The 21,065-nt window shown below is 38.7% G+C and overlaps 1 protein-coding gene across 1 annotated transcript in view; it reads left to right on the top strand.

The window, feature by feature from the left end:
- Positions 1-21,065, top strand: part of ABTB3 (ankyrin repeat and BTB domain containing 3) — a 759,809-nt gene that overhangs the window by 401,373 nt on the left and 337,371 nt on the right. Inside the window, exon 2 of the mRNA XM_086921594.1 lies at positions 5,878-6,027. Coding sequence (XP_086777720.1) covers positions 5,878-6,027 — 150 coding nt within the window. The remainder of the gene's footprint in view (positions 1-5,877; positions 6,028-21,065) is intronic.

Raw genomic sequence — 21,065 nt, 5'->3', positions numbered from 1 at the left:
CCAGGGGTAGTCCCAAGATTCTCCTCACAAACTTATTCCCCCCATTTGTTATTTGCTTAATATCGCCATTACCCCACAGTTCTGATCCATAGAGGACAGCTGCCTGTACTTTACATTTCCAAATCTAGTGCTGGTGTCATTGGTTTACTTGAGGATAGGCAATACTACTTAAGAATAGCCCCGGACCCCTTTGCGAGCGCCAGTGCAGAGTGATTTATCTCTGATTTCCATGACAACTTTGATTCGAGTTGTATACCCAAATAGGTGAAGCTTGGGACATGCTCTAATTTACAATTATTAACCATAAGGTTGGTTCTGAAGTTCTTATGCAGGTTTGTGGCCATATACTTTGTTTTCCCAATATTTATTTCTAGGCCTTTAGATTGCAGTACATGTTAAAATCATCCAATACATTTTGCCGGCCCTTCGATTTCTGCGAGATCAGGATAGTGTTGTCTGCAAATAATAGTGCTGGGACCAAGTTCCCACTGAGCTTTGTGGAATCATTTCTTTTATTTTGCCATTAATATAGAGCTAGAACAGGGTGAGCGCGACCATGCATCCCTGTCTCACTCCTCTGGCTATAAGGAGTGGTTCAGTAAGCTCGCCATTCATACCCCATCGAACTCTTGCATAATTATCAGCCTTGCCATCTGATCTAGCAAGTCTGCAAGTACTTTTTGTTTTTGCAGTGAGTCCCACAGTAGACCTCTGGGTACCAGATCGAATGCTGCCCTTAAATCTTGAAATGCTACACAAATATGGCCTCCCTTTATCTTGGTACATTTCCAGATGATGCACAGGAGCCTAAAGACTTGGGCCCTTATTTATGAGGCCTTGCGTCAGTTTTGCACCGCCGGTGCGTCACTTTTTGTGACGCACCAGCGGCGTAAAATATGCACCTTGTTGCACTATATTTAAAAAGTGACGCATCTAGGTAGATGCGTCACTTTTTAAACCCCTGCGCCACATTATCCCTGCGTCAGGTATAATGTATGCAGAGGGGGCGTTCCCCCGCAAAAAGCCTCGTAATAGTGACGCAGTGAAATCTATGAGATTTCACTGCATCACTTTTAGGATGCTGTTGCGTCAAAATCTTACACCTGCCTCACAGCAGGCGTAAGACTGACGCAAGCCCTTTCACATGGGGCTTTCCCCATGTGAAAGGACGCATTGCTGGAGTTGCGTCACTTTTGTGACACACTCCAGCAATGCGTCACTTTTGCGCTTACAGATACGTCAGAAATACTGACGTATCTGTAAGTCCTTGCGACATGATGCGTCATACATTAAATATGATGCATCATTGGTGTCGCAAGGAGGGCGCAGTGAAAAGTAACGCATCGCTGTTTTCACGCAGCGATGCGTCACTTTTCATAAATGAGGCCCTTGGTCTATTGTACTTGTACGGGCTCTAAATCATTCCTGATATGGGGAAAATATGTTGTTTTCATCTAACCATTCGTATAGCCTATTTAAAAGTTGTCTTGCATATATTTTTTGTAGTACATCTATTAGGCTTATTGGCCTGTAGTTCCCGGGTTTCGGTTTGCTGCCTTTTTTATGAATAGGGACAATTTCGTGTTGTTGGATTTTTCAGCCTGGAGGAGATCCATCCAACTGACCTCCCAGTTCTTTTTTGCGTTGGCTAGTATTTTCCTATGGCAATCCCTAGCTCTCCTTATTGATTGGACATTTCCCTGTTTTAGATTCTCAAGTAAGGATTTTTTGGCTTTCATGCAATCCGAGGTATACAAGGGATTGTCTTTTGATTCCGTTTTATGGTTTTGCTTATGCTTCTCTCTTGTAACTCCGGTGCAAAATGGTTCTAGATTTATGACCAACAGTTGGTGCATTGCAAATGCAGTTGCTGAGGTTCCACTTGTTTCGGCATAGGGGCCTACGACCTCAGCGAATGCCCTATAGATTTTGGTCATAGTCTCCATGTTATCTGTAATATGGGCCATTTAACCACTGTATGGTTGTTTCCTATTATAGACTGTGCTTTTGGGGAGCTTATTTCAGATAGCTGGTTCCCTGTTGCGTAGCCTGTTACTTATAAGCAAAAGGGACAATGGTCGCTGTTGTCTCTTGCATATATCTTAAAGCTCAAGATTCTGATCCAGCTGTGCATGCTGTGCATAATGTAGTCTAATCTGGATTGTGAACTACCCTGTTTGAATGTATTTAAGGTGCAATTTTCACTCCCATTACTGGACACCCTTCCATTGCATACCCTTAACTTGAGTTCGAGAGTGAACCGCATTATCTGTACTGCAGCATTAGTACACAGCTTTGACAATCCGGCTTCTAGCTGGGGCAGGCCCTTGGCCAAATCCCCTTCCTCGATTAGCATTTCTAAGCCATTTAATGGTTTGTATGTATAATTGAAATCACTGCATATGATTGCTGTGTCGTGGATTTACACAGTCCAGGGCGTTACCTAGTAAATCAATAATCTGAGAGTTTAAATTTTGCCTAGCGGGTCTATTGTAGACAATAAAAAGGTACAGATTTGTTTTATTGTTAATTTTTGTGTCTAGATGTACTGCAAGTATATCAGCTGAGTCTATAGTATAAATGCTAGTTCCTATTCCCAAGGTCATTTACACCCAAATTATAAGCCCCCCTGAGGCTCTGTCTCTCTGTGAGGGGATAGCGTTTGTGTAGCATGTTTTATATCCTAACTTGTAGAGGGGTGTCAATAGCCATGTCTCCTGGAAGAGGCAGAGATCAAATTTTGGAACATAGTTATGCCAGTCTGGATCCTTTCATTTTTGTTTTAAGCCTACAAAATTCCATGAAACTATGAATAAAGGTGTGCGTCGTTTTGTCAGTACTATATGGGTTTTAGTAGAACCTTCTGGGTTTGCTCCTACATCTTTGATTCCTTTTGTTTCATCATTTACTATGTTCTGTGTTAAATTTCCACATGCATCCACCTCATTTGAGATTGTGCTGCCCCGGTGATTCCCTACCAGATTTGATTGCTCATCTATTCTCAAGTTTGCCAGTTCTACCGTACTCAGTCAATCTTCTAATTCAAGGTCTGACGTTATCTGGCCATGTGACTCTTCGTTAACAGAACATAGTCCGCGCCTTATTTGTTGTGCTAAGGTTTTGAGTGGACTGTGCAGTTTAAAGCACAGGTTACCCCATACTATTTTCATTTCAAATGTTCGGGAAAACAACACTAAATTCACAAACGGATGTTTATTTATATTCAATTGGCATGCTAAGCGGCTCTTGACTGTTCTATAAGATTAGCTTCATAAAACATATATTCCTAATTTGAAGGGGCTGAAGTCTAAACATCCACCTTGCTTTGTAGGGTCGCAGTATGAGATTGCAAATATCTGATTCATTAAACCTCTATATTAAGTAAAGCAGCCATCACATGCTAATGAATATTCACTTAGAAACACTTATTTTGGAATGGCATGGCACGATAAAATCGGGCAGCATGTTTCCCAAGATAGTGCAATATTTCCACGTTCTGGAATGCATGTTTAACTTGATACTGTCGCTAAATAATATTTAGCCTCATGTACAAAGTGTTTTAGAGCTCAGAAACCATATAAATCGGTAAAAAAGATATTTGGGAATGCTGAAACCATTTTTCCTATGTACTAAACACATTTAGCTATTCAGAAAAGTGTTTGTGCATTGATAAATGTGTTTAGAAATGGCTCCCATTTCACTATTTGGAAGGTGCATGTTGCAGGCTTCCTTTCTAAATATCAAATTGGTATGTTGTACATCAATGTTTCGCAACCAAAATCTGGTCACAAGACATTGAAACATTGCCAACATGTCAAAGAAGATGGTAATCCATTCACTGCGGACACCCCTTGCCTTTTCTGAATGGCGACAACATTAAATACTAGGGCTTAAACAGTGATCCATGGGACCACTGCCAACTCTCAAACAAGCGGAAGAAAAGTAAACTTTTCATATTAAACACAGTCCAATTTTCATTAAGAAAAATGGGCTGCATTTTAAAAAAAAATCTTTAAAAGCAATCACAGGCATGGTAGTCTGCTATCCCCAGTAACTACCAATTGTAACCTACCTCATTAATATTCATGAGATAGCTCGGATTGCAACCCATTTAAACTTCATATTTTGTTAATTTAGTGCTCACAAAATGTTAGTTTGCAATGTGTATCCACTTTTTTGAGACCACATTAATAGTACTTGAGGCCCCTAATTCAGGCATTCTGTACAAAACATTGTAATGCAATTTTGAGTGATATCTGGGCCTGGTGGGTCAGCGTGCTGTGTGTGGTTTGTTGTGCTAGGTGTGCAAGCATCTGGGTTTCTCTTCCTCCTTAGTGACTGGTTCGAATCTCAACAGTTCTATTTAGCACTTCATTCTTCCGAGGCTGACAGAATGAGTGTCACTGAGATTATTAACAGCAAACATCCTTTTTCAGTTAATAGTGCCAAATGACCAGAAGGATTTAAAGTGCGCCCAAATTCGCCAAATACACTTTGAATGATAGATTAGTGACATCTTTATAGCTCTTTTCATGGGATTTCGTAGGTATTTCACTTGTTTGGGTTTTCCTACTTCCTGTGAAGTCCACAATTGTGACAACTCTCCCCCATCTTCACTCCTGTGATTTATTGTGTTCAAAAGATTCAAGCTGTAGATTTGACTTCGATGACTAAATGTCTCAATAAAAATGAGCTCCAGTGCATTTGATATTATAGGAGGTGTGTACGATGGCGGACGGACTTCAGTCCATCCACCATCGTATCGGGAAGGGGGAATTACGATGCGACCTCACCACAGTGGTTGCGGCAGGGGCTTGCAATGTAAAAACAGCACGTATTACATTTCCCTGCACTACATGGCAGGCGCCATGCGGGGCCTGCCACATGGTGCAGGGAAATGTAAGAGGGCACCATAGGTCCCCCCAAGTGCAAATACCAACTGCCCCTGCACAAGGGGGACCCGCAATGGGCCCCCAAAGGCCAATCCCGCCAGCCTTTTTATGAAGGATGAACCGCCATGGTAAGGCTTATGAGGAGCCAGCATCGTAATCTGACCGGTGGTGCCCGGTAGGTACCGCAGGCTTGTATTATATGCTGAGGACCTCTGCCACAACAGCGGGCTCAAGGAACCCTCCGGATTTTTGTCGGCCTGAGTTTTCGGCCGCCACAGTACCACCCGCCATAAAAATATGGCGGGCAGTAAATGGTGTCACAATGGCAGTGAAGCCGCGACCGACATTCTAATCAGCCCCATAATTTAGAATAGTAACCATGCCTCTTTGAGTTTTCAATGTCTGATGAACCTCAAGTACACAGAATTAAAGTGAGAGCAGCAAACTTAATATATGACTGCATTATTGCAAAAAGAGTCCCTGAACCTAACATTAAATAAACAACATTTTTCTCCCCAAATGTTAAAAGTGAAATCATTTTAAAAGTGGAAATAATTTGGCAAGTGAAAAAATAAAAATCACTCCTTCCTAAAACATTTCTGTCAGTGTATTTGATCAAATAAATGATTTTACTCCAAAGTCTGTTGAATACATCGCACTTTAAAGGTATGGGTTTGAAAGGCATAATTTTGACTTAAATTACAATAATTTTCTGCTGTTCTTTGAACATAATGCATTTTATGAATTCGTGTCAGTGGGAAAAACATTGCAGCTTTCTATCATTTGTATATTCTTGTTACAGTTATTTGAAATATCTGATTTCGGTGTTTAAATCTGATCAAGCACAACTTCAGCTTTCTTATTTCTGAAAATAGAATTGTCTTTAAATGATTGCATTATGCACTAATTCTCAAAGAAATGTCAGCATAGCTGCTGGAAGTGTAACATGCATAGTACCTTATGTTTGCCTCTTCTTTACCCTTAGGAGTCCTGTGTCTGCCCGACAGCCTCAACCTTCACAGAGAACCCCAGCGGTCCAATAAATCTGGAGATGGCCCGATGTTCAGCCAATCAGAGTTAAGAACCATAGAACAATCCTTGCTTGCTACACGTGTTGGGAGCATTGCTGAGCTCAGTAAGTTCAAATTGTATTTACTCGTTCTTTATTGGCACTCTGTGTCGTTCGCCATACTTGACTATTGATTGTACATTCCCAATGCGAGCGATAATTGGTATTTCGAACTAAGGGCCTCATTTACAAGAAAGAGTGGTTTAGCGTGACACCGCAAGCCCTTTGGCTGTGCCACACTGCAGCACTTTCAAAGCAAATCATAGGAATGCATCATATCTACAAGGATACAACAGATCTCTTTGGGCTCCCCTGCACTGGTTCACAATTAACGGCCATGCGCTGATGCAGGTACCCTTGCACCATGGTGCAAGGATGCCTGCGTCGCGGGGATGATTGCTTATGAGCCGGAAGGTGTCCCTTCCTGCACATAAACAATCTGAAATGGCGATTTTCAACTTCTATGTGTGCTGCATTAGCCCACATAGAACTTGTAAAATGTCATTTTTTTTAAATGATTGTTTATGTGCAGGAAGGTATACCTTCCTACACATAAACAATCATATGAGGTGCAGTAGAAAGAGAAAGAAAATGAGGAGAAATTAATACATTTCACCTCGTTGCGCCTCCCCTGGCCTTCCCTGGGGGGGTTGTAGCATTCAGACACATTTCCAGGTTTACGACTTCTCGTCAATCTGGAAATGTGTTAGGTTCCGTGGGTGTTGTGTGGGAACACCCACAGCAACATCCATGGAACTTCTTGTTCACTCAAAGTTCTGCGTGGAAAGGGGCAAGATTTACAAGGACAGGAAAAGCCATGCAGTATCACATTATATATATTATATTGTATATATGGGGCAAAAGAAATGCACTGCTAGTGCGTTACAAAAAGTGCTGCACCGGCGAAACAAGGGGCTTGTAAATAAGCCCCTATATCCTTTAAGTTGCTACCCATTTTGTAAAAACAGCAGTTAATTAAAAGTATAGAACTTGAGTGTTGTTGCTTAGTTTACCAAACCCTGGTGCTGTTCAGTGTGAATCGGTTTTCAGATATAACTTATGAGCAGGGTGGCTTTAGGGCAGTGCGATTGATGCCTCTCCACTGGGGGCTGACCTGGGGAAGGGGATACTGACCTCCAAGGGGGGGAGGAAGGGGGCCCTGTTTTTAGCAATAACTTATGATTTAAAATCACCTGCAGCAGAGTTCCTTGTGCGTCCAGTTTTCTGGCAGCATTACAAATGTCTAGATAACACTTGTGATAATGTTTCTGCAAGAGAGAGAGATCAGAGTTTTGTCCAGTGGCAATTTTCACTTACCATAAAGTAGCGCAGAGGGTTAATATGCCTGCTGCAAGGAACTCGCACCATGCAGATCATAGATCTGTATTTTATGTGGATAGAAGAGTGGATTACTTCTTTTGTCACTGAGATCATTTTGTCACCTCAGTTCATAAGATGCAACCCTAATATAGAACAGTGACTTTTACCAACTCTAATCAAAGAGCTGCATGCAAAATGCATAAAATAGGTTAAGAACTTACGTTTTTCCCCAGTCTTTCATTATCTACTTCTAATGTTGCTAAAAATTATTTTTTTGGGTAGAGGGACATTCTTATTACTAAAGCCAACCTTTACCAGCATTTTAAAACAAATTAAATGTATGTAAGTGAGGGGCAATGGAGAGATGAGGACCACTTTTTGCCCAGTGGTCATGAGTGAACCCGAGGAGGAGGTCATGGGAGAGGGATCCAAAGATGATTGTCAAACTGGGCACCAACAGCGCTAAAGGTGTCCCTGCTTATGAGTATAATGCACCATGGCATTTGTATGTCACATGTAAAACGATGCGAAGAGTGGCCCTGATGCTTGCGATTTACAAGTACATTTAAGAACGCTCAGTGACTTAACTGATGAAACTTTGTGCACCACATCACAAGTCTAATGGTATTTATGGCATGTATTTGTCGGTTGGTAATACTGCACCCGGTATTAAAGAGACCATCCACTTCTCTAATGCTAGGTTACAGTATTAAGGTAGTGAATCCACATGTTGTCCCGGAATTTGAGGCCTTGTTCGTGGAAATATGCTTCCAGATTTAACCAGTGGGATTTTTCTACAGAAACAGTTCAGGCAGTGATGCATGCGGTGTTACAGCATTTGGTAAGCTTTGCAGCAAAGATACCTCAGGCCCTCGGTATGTGCAATAATATCATTAGAAATGTGATGAAATTTCATTCATGCAGAACCAAGAGGTTTATGTTAATTATCTTGGTCAAAATTAATCTTTTTGAGGCTAAGACTAGTGGTGTTCTTTGATCATATGATTGTTATGCTTTTGATTGATTGGTTGAATTGGAATTTTGAATAGGACACAGAATGGATGTATTAACTACAAGGCACTTAGAAACAGGGATAGACATAAGTGACATAATTCTGTTTAGCTTGATAGCACATAATTACTACAAAACTACTGGCAAATATGCTTATTTATGTGAAAGCATAATCTACCGCATTGCACTATTTTTGCAATGAAAATGGGTTGAGGATGCATTTTGGGCAAAGAAAATAGCACTAAATGCTACAGGATACACACAGTAGTAGCCAGCTGCCACCCGCTCTCTCTTATTTCAATGATCCTGTGCTCCTGAAGTAAGATTTTTGCCCCACATTACTCTTAATTACTGAAGCTGGAGTAATCTTGTAACTTCAGTCATTTCACCTCAGAAGAGTAATGCATAATTACTGAAATTACTCTGATTACTCCATAGTAATTGCAATTTTGCCCAGGCCTACTCAGAAGACTTGGTTAGCCTGATGATGCTCATGGTTATTGCAAAAGACAGGTCTTCAACAATTATCTATAATGCAAATTGTTTCTGTAGATTTAAACTTGTATTTGTATGATCATTTTCTTCTGGGAGACATTTATACAAATGAGTCCAGACCAGCTAGCTCACAGTGCCTCCATAAGCTCTCTAACCTTGCCAAGGAGCAACTATCGAACATGACGACCCTTGATCCTTTAGGGATCGTGGAAACAGTACAGTACTTTTCGCTCAGTCACTCGTGCTCACGTAGTCTCAGAGGGATACACAGAATAAACAGTGGGGATGTTTTCAATAAGCATTTATTGAACCAGCATGTTTGCTGCGACAATCATTAGACAGAAACAGTTGCATAAGATTACAAGCACCAACAGAGTAAATAAACGGTAGAATTGTACTATAGTGCTAAAACAGTAAATATATGGAGGTATATAGATACATGGGAGTAATCAAATGCACTCCTACCATGCATACCCTATCTAAGTGTACCTAATTGTACCTCGCATGTATGTGGGTTTAAAGCCAAGAATCCCCTAGGAAAGAGCCAACCCCATTGCCTAATGGAGAGAACGAAAGACCCTGTATTGATCACCCTGCAAGGGGTGTCAGGCCACTGAATGCTGGAGTTTCTGCGTACAGGGACCTCAGCCTCTTGTGTCAGCGTGGAAGCTTCTCCTCTGGTTACCGAGCGAAGATGTGTTTTTTTTTTATAACCAACACGTACCCTCAGGTGTTCTACCTAGATATGTAATGGTTGCCATTATTTACAGTGGGTCTGTCGTCCAAGGATGACAATAGTGGTGACTTTTGTACAGAGTTATTATACAGAATATGTTCATCCTGCTGTGTACCTACTGGGCAGAAGATTAAGATATGATACTAAGGATCCTCATGCAGAATAAAAGAGGCCATTTTCAAGGAAACTGATAAACATTTATGCAGCACATAACTGGGTAAAAGGTCAGTGCTAGAACCATTATGCTGAGCAAGGTAGTACAAATGTAGGTAAAAGGTTGTGCAGCTACATAGGACTAGATTGGGGTACATTGTGGTTCATAACAACAATGCGCGGAGACGCACTGTTCTTAGTGTATTCAGGCGCTTAATAAATGTTTTTATTATTATTATTATAACAGTAACTAACTTGAAAGTGGTCAGTGACTGGTAGGAATCATGGAGGGCAGTGAGACAGTCTTTCAATTGGTAATAGAATTCAATTATATTTACAGCTCATGTCTGAGAAAAGGAAGAGCCCCCGAGTAACGTGCTCTATTGTGAAGGATTTTCAGTGAGATTCTGACACCAGTTCTAACATCTGTGGTGTAGAATTGTGCAATATTGCATGCACTGTCAGACACTATGATATCTTGGGAGGCCTAAAGGGACGCCCGTGTCAATCAGTTGCAGATTGGAGTAGTTCTGTGATTCATTCTCTTTTGTATGGCTTATCAAGGTACGGAGAACTTAATAAGGGTAATTTGTTCAATTACTCTTCTAGACACTTTACATTGTTTTTGGGGTTGGGGCTTGATAATTGATGTTCATTATTACACAACACTTCATAGTGCATAGCTGCTATGTCTTACTGCAAGCAATTTAATAGTATTTAGTTAACAACATCAGCAGAGAACACGATTCTGGCATGCTAGAATTTGATTCTGTGATTTGCAGATCACAGCAGATGTCAGAAGTGTATGTTTAATGTATTGAGTCATACGATTTCAAGAAATGAATAACAGTATCTGTGGCCAATGTGAGAGATATATTGTGAACTAAATCCTACCCTGCAACTAAAACCACTGAACTATCTTGAGTTGTACTCATTAAATAAGCCCTGGCTTAATTAGTTAGAAAAGATTTGTCCCACTTAGCTCTGCATTAGCTATGTAAATTGGATGGAAGCCATATGTTAACGCCACACAGCTGTGATTTCCTCACAGTCAGGCAAGAAATGCCTGTGGACTTAGGGCATCCTAGCTCCGCCTCTCAGGGGAAAGATGCCAATAGTAAGAGCCTTCAGAGGCGGTGAGGACTGGATTGTTAAGATGGGTTTTGGGGGTCTCAGTGTAGAAGATACAAGGGTTATGTGCTAATGGGGATAGCGCACTGTGTAAGGCAATATGGTGCAAGAATATGGGAAGACCTGAGCACAAGAAAATTGAAATCCATCATGTAATTCAGAAATAGTGTCTTTATTTTATTTACACACAAGATAAGTCGATCATATATCCCTAACTCGGAACCAATAACCTTTTTCGTCAGGTGCTGCCCACAACTAACATAACCACAGGCCATGGGCACATTCATGTACACACATAACATGGCCCCACTGCTTTCTGCTTAATCATTCACTTAGACAGGCACACCAAGATACAACCGGAACTTATAGCAGTGCATACAATACAGTGTGACAAAAAACTATGGTATGGTACATACTACAAGTAAGACATGACAACACCTTTTATCAAATTCTCATTTTATTAAATACCCTCAATGATATGGTGAAATGTATAATCTTCCATTTTTATCCAGTAGAAAATATATCTAAGACACATAAGCCTGTAATAACTGTATTCAACTATTTTTCACCTTTTTTTCTACAGGCTGTTTGTTACATTACTTATAAGTAATAAGCACATGGCATGCTTGGAGTTCATTCCAAGAAAGAAGGAAACTAACTTTTAAATGTGACATAGTATATACCACTTAAATTATGCTGTGCGGTTAATTAGAAGCAGCATGTTGGTGCGTTTTTTTCACAGTGCAGATTCCACATTAATTTTGCATAGCTTCAAACATGGTAAGAAGGAGAAGATAGCCAAGAATTCTAAAGCATGTAGGGGAAGGTCGATGGTGCGATCTTTAATATAAGGAGTACAATTTAACCTGCCATTCTGATACTCAATAAAGGATATCAACCTTCTACCACATTTGCCTATTTTGCAACTTAACTCCTCTCAGACTTTCAATAGCCCCATAATTACATTACAGGATAGTTTATTCAGTATATGACACATAGAAGACTTTATTTTCCCTATCATGACTTGTAAGGTACTAAAGAAACATGAATTGTTATTTAGGGTTGGTAACAACTCACATCACGGAATAATAATACTAACTTACCATGGTGAACCCCAAAAATCACAAAATTTATCTGAGCTCGACCCCATGGTAGCTTTGGCAAAGAGCCAGCAAGATTAGCAGTGTAATGTATTTATGCAGTGTCAAAACAGTAATAACTACAAAACACCAAACAATGAAAATCCCAAACCAATTTAGAACAATAGAATACATTTTAATACAAAAACGACACTAAAACAACAAAAATCCAATAATGGGGATATTAATTTTAAAAGATTGAAGTACAAATAGAGCCTGTCTGAAAATACCCTCTTTTGTATGATCACTCCCATTTGTCTGGGGAATGATGCTTCTGTGTTTTTTACTCTGTGAACAGGAACTCCTCTAACCATACGAAAGTGCTTATGCTCTGACTCCTAAAACTTGTGGTAATAAATTGGCTACGCTCTTAATTGGAATATTTAATCGACCTATAATTCCCTAGTACCTGGTACAAAGTGTACTGGATGCCTGTAAGCTTAATGTCACTAGTAGATTGCAGCACACATTATGCCACCACTAGAGTGACAGTGGGAAACATGACTGCAAGCCTACCACTGTATCCACTGTAGTGAAGACACTGGATAATATGACTGCACACCTACCAACGTAGTGAAAAGGCATCAATAGCTTTTTTCACTGTACTAGTGTTAGCTGTTCCATAGGAAAGCATTGGGTGCAAATTTTAAATTAAAAATGATATCTCCATTTAGAAAACAGCTACAAAGGTAATTCTTGGACGGTTAAAATATGTATTATAAGCCCAAACCATTAGTAAAGTTGGATCGGTAACAAATATTTTGAAAAAGGTATTTCTAAAACATCACCGTCACCTCCCCGTACCCATTTGCATGTGCTGCCAACTATTACCCAGAAGTTGAATAGCTCCTTTGATGAGAAATGAACTTTCTGTCTGAGCCGAGACAAAGGCTTTGGCTGTGGGGAGGTTTTCTGTTCCTCTAACAGAATGGCCATCTGGCCTTTGCTCAGGAACTTAATTTGCTGCAAAGAGTCTGACCCTGTCACAGGCAGGTGTAGCTAACACCTAGGCCTGCCCCCTCCTTTGTCCCTGAAGTCAGTCAGACACCGATCTCAGTTGATAGAGAAGCAGCCTCCAGAACAGGTTTTGAGTGATCATAGAGGAGGGGTTGTTAATTTCCCTGGCCACACCTCTAGGGGGGGCATAGAAGCTTTGCCCAGTGGAAGGAAGATTCCACAATGCTAGATTTAGATAGAGTGGGTCAATGTGGCATTATTTGCAGTAGGGCACAAAGGAGTTGCTGCAGAATAGGTAGGGTTATACCTGATGTAAGAGTTTACCGTCAAGGTACCCGCTTGGACTTGTCTTCTTATGGTAGTTTACTGCCATAACTTTGGTTTTAGTAAGGTTTATTTTTAAGGCGTTCCCTAAAGAAAAATTGCTAGTCGAGCTCGGAAGATGTTGAAGACCTATTGGCGTCCGACTGATCAGGACTAGATCATCAGCGTTTAACAAGTTTGTCAGTGTCATACCTCCTAACTTCGGGGCGTGAGATGAACAGCTGTCTAGTTCCCCTGGTAAATCTGCTAGGAAGAGGTTAAACAGCAGTGGAGCTAGGACGCACCCTTGTTTTAGACTCTTAGTTGTGGGAATTCTGCTTGAGAGGTGCGTTCCATCACCTAGTTTTATTCTGATTCACGTGTTGGTATACAAGTGCCTAAGTTGATCTAAAAGAGAAGTTGGGGCAACAATAGGGAAAGTGTTAACAGTTGAGGAGTAAAAATGACTATTCCCATTCCAGTGAGAGCAACAGGAGGGAAAGTGGTGGATAGCGGAGGGGTAAAAATTACTATTCCCACTCCGAAGAGTGAAACAATAGGGAAAGTGTTGGTTAGCGTAGGTGCGAAAATTACTATTCCCACTCCAAAGAGTACATCAGTAGGGAAAGTGTTGGATAGCTGAGGGGTAAAAATTACTATTCCCACTCCATCTGAGTGCAACAGTAGGATAACTGTTGGATAGTGGAGGGGTAAAATTTACTATTCCCACTCCAGTGAGTGCAAAAGTAGGGAAAGTGATGAATAGCAGTGGGGTAAAAATTACTATTACAAAACTCCAGGGGGTGCAACAGTAGGGAAAGTGTTGGATGGCGGAGGAGTAAAAATTACTATTCCCACTCCAGTGTGTGCAACAGTAGGGAAAGTGTTGGATAGCGGAGAGGCAAAAATTACTATTCACACTCCAACAAAAACAACAATAAAAATTAAAAATTAAAAAAATTATAAAAATAAAGAAATGATATATAAAAAATTAAAAAATCAAATATATAAAAAGAAAACATAATATAATATTATTTACATATAACAAATACCTACAAATACTGTAGAAAATAATAAATACATAAAAAAATTTATTTTGAACTAGAAAATATTTAAAAACAAAACATGAATTCAGACATAAATGTATTTATTTTATTTCCTAGCCTATAACACCACACCAACACACTTCAATATTTTAAATTAAATGTACTTCCATAATTAACATAATTAATAATCAATTAAAAAAAGTATTATTAATAAAACAACAAATAAACATACATTAACTACACACACTTTAACACTATAATGTCCACAACACACACCTAAATTAAACTATAAAATAATAAAACACAATTAAAACCTATTTTCAAATTAAAATCTATGACTAATAACAACTAATTATCAAGTAATTAAAATGTATTTAATACCCACCGTTTACCCCTTTAAAAGTAATAACAACACACACAAAAATAAAAAAAATAAAAATAAATATCAACCTATTAACATTAATTAACAACTTTATATTAATTAATTAAACACAAATTACTTCCCATCCATCACCCCTATAAACACCACAACACACACCTAAAATCAATTACCATAATTAATTAACAATTAAATAATTATAATTAACAACCAACTATTAATTCATCAATTAAGATTAAATTACTTCCCACCCTTTACACCTATAAACACCAAAATACCACGTAAAATGTATTACACAATTACCATAATTAACTACAAATTAAAAAATTATTGGTAACAACAAATTATTAATTAATTAATAATACATTACTTCACACATGTAACACTATAACATCTCAATTAAACACATATTAATAAATAAAAACATAATCAATTAATTTAATAAAATTAAATCACTTCCCACCTTATTCCACTATAAACCCACAACCTGCTACGTAATTGAAACACAAAATTCAAAGAAAAAAAATTAACAACTACTAAAAATGTTACACATATATTATTACACATATATTAAAAATATAAACAATTCTTTTACAAAAAACATACAACACATACATTTCAAACATATACTAAAATACATAACATTAATAAAAAAAAAAAAATTTTAACAGCAATATTTTTGCAAATGATATTAAACACTTCAATATTTTTAAAATTAATACTACTTACCTTAAGTCGATATTCTTGACCACAATATTCTTGCTGTCGATATTTCTGAACCATAATATTAATACTGGATATTTTGAAACTCAATATTTTTTTAATTTGATATTCTGTCTGCACACCTCTGCAAAGATCTAAATCAGGCACTAAGGGTCAGATGTAGGTCGCCCAATACCGGTCGGTATTTTATCGAATCGGTAACTTAAGGAATCAGTAAATTACCGAATGGTTTAACATACCGATTCGGTAAATTACTGAATCCTTAATGTAGGAAGCACTCAAGTGAGTGCTTTTCACATTTAAGGATTCGTTATTTACCACCAACTACAAGTTGGTGGTAAATAACGAAAACCGTTAAAAAAGCAATTTTGTGCTTTTTTAACAGTGCCATGTGGCAGACATACATGCCCTTAGGGCATGTATGTGTAACACATGTGCACCCATGCACTATTCAGGGGTGCAACAGGGTACCAATGTGACACCCTGCCACCCTTGTAAGTCTACCCTCTAATACCGATTCGATATTTACCGAATCGGTAATTCTCATTCATTCCTATGGGCCTTAAGGCCCATAGGAATGAATGGGGAATACCGAATCGGTAAATACCGAATCGCTATTTCCTGAATTTTACTGATTCAGTAAAATTTACCAAATCCTTAGCTACATACCATTTACAGATTCTAAAATACTGAATCGGTAAAATTTGGTATTTTAGAATCGGTAAATGATATTTACCTGCATCTGGCCCTAAGTCAGAAGGTAAAATTTCTGATTATGACAAACTTGGTTTCTTTAACTGACACGTGTTCCATTGCAGTCTGCCTTAAGTCATACTTAGGTACCAGTCAAGTCCAACCAAATGACTGCAGTTGGTGCTTGACATTTCTTGGCGCTATTTTTATTTAAAACGTAAAACATTATTATCTTCAGTTCCCTTATTGGATTCTTGTCATTTTCCTCATTAACTTAGTCTCTATTTTTTATAAATTGGAGTGGGGTTCTTATTATGTTGTGTTGTCGACTTTGTAACAGTTTGTGTACTTCTAAACTATTTACACATTTTCTTGAGTTATGCCTGTCTTCTCTGTGCCATAGTTACTAGGGGATGAGTTCAGATTCAAATGACTGAAACCTTTATTGGACCTCACAAGAACATTTTCATTATTACTTGTGGTGGGCTACCATCAAATCCAACTAATAATCCACCTTCCCGCAGCACCAAAAAGCACTAAGCACCAATGATAGTTTATGGAAGCAGTGCACCAGAACCTAGGTGTGATTTCAGGCCTTTGCATAGGTTGAATACATGAAGACTGTTTGTCATGGTCAAATATTTTATCTTATGCTTCATCTTTTTTTATGGAACTTAACATCCTCCAGTTACTCAAGTCTGAAACTCTATCTGAGGAAGTTGTATTAAAATTTGACACCTTTGTCAGGAAGTTCCGCTGATGGTCGAGAGGTCTTGGGAGTCCAAAATGTTCTAAAATAGAGCTTTTCAGGGTTCATGAAGCAGCTCCGCTGGATCACTTTGAAGGATCCCATTACCTCAAGGACAACACTTAGGTCCCTGGACATTCACCAGAATAGGCCAGGTGAAGGGTCCAGTCCAGGTCCAGTTGCTACTGCTCAACTGATAACTTCTGGAAAAACACCTCTTGCAACTTGTTGCGTCTACATAGCCGCACAGAAGGTCAGCCAACTAAGCTTCGGAGTCTCCTGTTCAATCCTGAGTATATGTGGCTGCAGATCCAACCTTTCAGGCCTTCACAGGTCACAGACAGTAGCTTCAGTCCTCTATGATTTGCAGCAGGTCTGGGGAGCTCTGTGTGAGGGATCAGCTTTGTAGGTTCCACTATCCAGTTGGTGGGGATGATACCTGAACACACCCTAGCCAATGAGAAAAACTTTATTGGGGCAATCAACCATTCACCATTTTACAGCAAATCCTACTGGCCTTACTGCAAACTATCCCACATTGCACCATTCTGAGGGTCATCCACGATGTAACAGATCTTAAGCCCTTCAAAAGAGATTGTTTGTCAGTCTGTAGTATGTTTAGGAAAATAATCAGCACCCTCTTCCTAAGCTACATCAAACTGGTTCTGAGGCCAGCTACCCTCCCAATGGGATGGAGCCAGTTTGACTATCTTGTGTCTAAGGATCAATGAGTATTCTTCTCACAGGTCTTCCTTTACACTTAAATTTGACTGGACAGTCCTCATCTCTGCCACTTTTTAAGTTAATGAAGTTACTGGAACCTCACATGCTGATCTTCTGGAACTTAAAGGGTCACATGCCATGTAAACACAAGGAGATGATGGATGGAGTGCTGAAACTTTTCAGACACTCATCCCCAGTCACAGATCTGGGTTGAATCTTTGATCATTCTTTAGCTCACTTCCCCACCTCAGTTTAGACCAGCTATATGGAAATTAGTATTGACCCTATACATCATGGGAACAGTCCAGCCTGAACTGCCAATCCAGGTCTTTCCTGAACTGGAAACAAGACTGATTTGCATATAGCTGTGTCTGAACTTGGGTGGCGAAGTGAGCTAAAGAATGATGATGGATTCAACCCAGATCTGTGACTGTGGGTGAGTGTCTGAAAAGTTTCAGAACTCCGTCCATCATCTCCTTGTGTTTGCTTTGATCACATGCCACGTACCCAGGTCTTGCTGTCATCTGGCTTAGGTCACTAGTCTGCTCTCGGAGTAGTTTGCACACTTCTTTAAGGCCTATCATATGGGAAACAGGGTGGACCTAGGAAGTGATTTATTAATATTTTAAATCACCAATCTCTTAAATTCTTTTTATTTTGACAGGTTTTACAGCAGGTGCTTGACCTGATGTAGTTAGTTTACACCTGATATGCCTGAAGCCATGTTTTAAAGGCCAACCCTATGGATGGCACAGCAGCTACCAAAGTCCACGAGTAGCATTTAATGATAAGGCTGAGAGTGCATATTCTCACAATATGCTAGTGACTAATAGACAAGTTAGAATTTGGGGTAAGCCAATTTAACAATGTTTAAAGGGTACGCACAGGCACTTTACTACTGTTTAGCAGGGGTAAATTGCAGAGCATTACGCCCGTCAAATCAGGTATAGCAACAATTGGGAGGAAATAATGCCAAACATGGTGTTTTCCTACACTTATTGTGATTCTACAGTCATACAAATTTTGAAGGAATTGTAAGATTTGCTCAACCAATCAATATGTTTAGCATTAAGTTCTTTTCTCTCCCACGTTTGTCGGAGTAGTGTACATGTGAAGTACAGGCATAGCACAGATAAGGACATTGTGTGTGTTTATCTGTCTGTGATGTGAAATTAGGGGCATTGCTGTTAATTGCTCTTTTCCGTTAAGATTAGTACTTGCATTCAGATGGACATCTACTGATGTAATGCAAACTTGCAAAGAAGTTCTGAAGAATAGTGGTCTCCAGCCTTCTCTCAATTATTCAAAGAGAGATAAGATGCAGGATACACCATTTACCAAACATTCATTTTAATTTTTTGGAAACAACAAACGAAATTGTATATTCAAAATATTAAATCCTAGAAATGGAAAGTTAGCAACTTTAACAAACTGCCTTGAAATAACTGAAGCAATATAGGCAGATGGCCCTATAAGCTGCATTTTGTAGTACTTTAGGGGTACTAAAATAGTACTACTAAAATACTAAGAATGCTATTCTCAAACCAACAAGTGTTAATCTCCACCTCCACCTCCACCTCCACCTCTCCTATCTTTTCTATGGGGCAATCCAAACATATGCAAGTATATTACTCATTAATAAATGTAGGAGGGACCAGAGGGAGTGTCTGGAAAAAGGAGCATACTTACCAATAAATTATTATATGTGTATACGAAGGAGTAAGCAGGGGTTTGGGGAAGCACATGCAGCCACCCACAAAAGAGTAAGCCTACTGTAGTTCAAAAAAGTTACATCAGCAATAGAGGGACTCACAACTGTAGTAAATTAGTCTAGCTCGTAGCTGGAGTAAACCCAGCAACACACATGGCCTACCACTGGTACTGCTACATCCTTCGATGCAACATAATGGCGCTGGGGACTTTAAAAAGAACCCCAAAAGAAATAATGCTAAACTACATTAAAATATTTTGAATGGTTACAAAATATAATTATGTATAATTTAATGTACAAATTCTGAAATTACAAAATATTTACTAAGAAATTATAAAATGTTTACAAAAATTCATGTAATATTTATTTTTAGTAAAATATACCTGGAATACTTTATATTAATTCTATGCATCACTTTTAATAAATATTATTTCACAATAGGAATTATAATTTTTATTCTTTTAGGGGAAGAATATTTTGTAATTTACATTTCAGGAAAATAATTTAATTTTAATATATTTAAATTAATTAAAGATCAAATTAAAGATGAGTGTATTGTATTTTTTAAAATTTCTTCTACATTTCATTTGCTTATATAATAATAATTTATATTGATTTTTAATATAACATACTTTTACCTGAATTTACTTTTCACATTTGTGTTCTGGAATAAATCGTATCACCTTGTACCTTCAAATGTATGTATTGTTCAAACTTATTGTGTTCCAGTTTCCTGTCTGATCCTAGCAGTATGACAATCGTTTGGTATTTTACTACAGTTAATCCCTTCAGTTTATAAGTAGTTATGGTGCTCCTTCGTTGAATATTCTCAGAATCTTGCATACATTATATCTTTTCATGTATACCACATGCTGCAAAAGTTGTGATCTAGAAAGGCTGTAGAACTGTGACTCAGTTTAATTGTTTTCCTTTCTCCAACCACGTAAGTATTAGAAGTTGAGGCAGTAATAGACACTGAGCAGCCGTACAAGGGTTCATACCCGTGAACTGTAGGTGATACATCGATCCCAAATATCAACTCATAATCTTTCTAACCTCCTGTTCACATAACTGCATATACTTCCCTTTGTTGGGTTTTCTACACTGGTATCTTCTCTAGTATTTAAGTCAAACTTATCACCACATTTGCCCCCTCCAGTTCTTGAGCTCTCCTTCCATCTCTAGTCATTTCTCAACAATGTCTGGTAGTGCTTTTGCAAATGCCTCACTTAGGGCCCAATGTAGGTATTAGGGAAATACTGATTCCTAAATACCGAATTTTACCGATTCGGTATTTAGAAATCGGTATTTCAGATGTAGGTAAGAATTCAGTAAAAATTACCGAATTCTTAATATTCGTTATTACCGAATCTATAATTGAGATTCGGTAATAACGAATACCTACCTATTCATTCCTATGGGCTTGGAGGCCCATAGGAATTAATGTGAAGACATTCGATATTACCGATTCGGTATTACTGAATCAGTAATACTGGGAGGTGTTTCAAGGGTGCCAGGGTGTCCAAAGAACACCCTGTTGCACTCCTGAAATGTGCATGTGTGCACATATGACACACATCCATGTCCTAAGGGCATGGATGTGTGCCACATGTCACATTTCAAAAAGCAAAAAAGTGCTTTTTGAAAGGAAATCACTACTTACCACCAACTTGAAGTTGGTGGTAAATAGCGATTCCTTAAAGATGAGGTGCACTGTTTTAAGTGCTACCTACATTGTATTTAAGGAAATGGTATTACCAATTCCTTAAATGCAAGGCCAATAAGGAAACGGTATTAAGGAGACGGTATTTACCGATTCCTTATTACCGATTCCTT

This window comes from Lissotriton vulgaris, chromosome 1_1, assembly GCF_964263255.1.
Source record: "Lissotriton vulgaris chromosome 1_1, aLisVul1.2, whole genome shotgun sequence".
NCBI lineage: Eukaryota > Metazoa > Chordata > Amphibia > Caudata > Salamandridae > Lissotriton > Lissotriton vulgaris.
The sequence above is the reverse complement of the archived record's forward strand: the minus strand, read 5'-3'. Positions and strand labels throughout refer to the sequence as shown.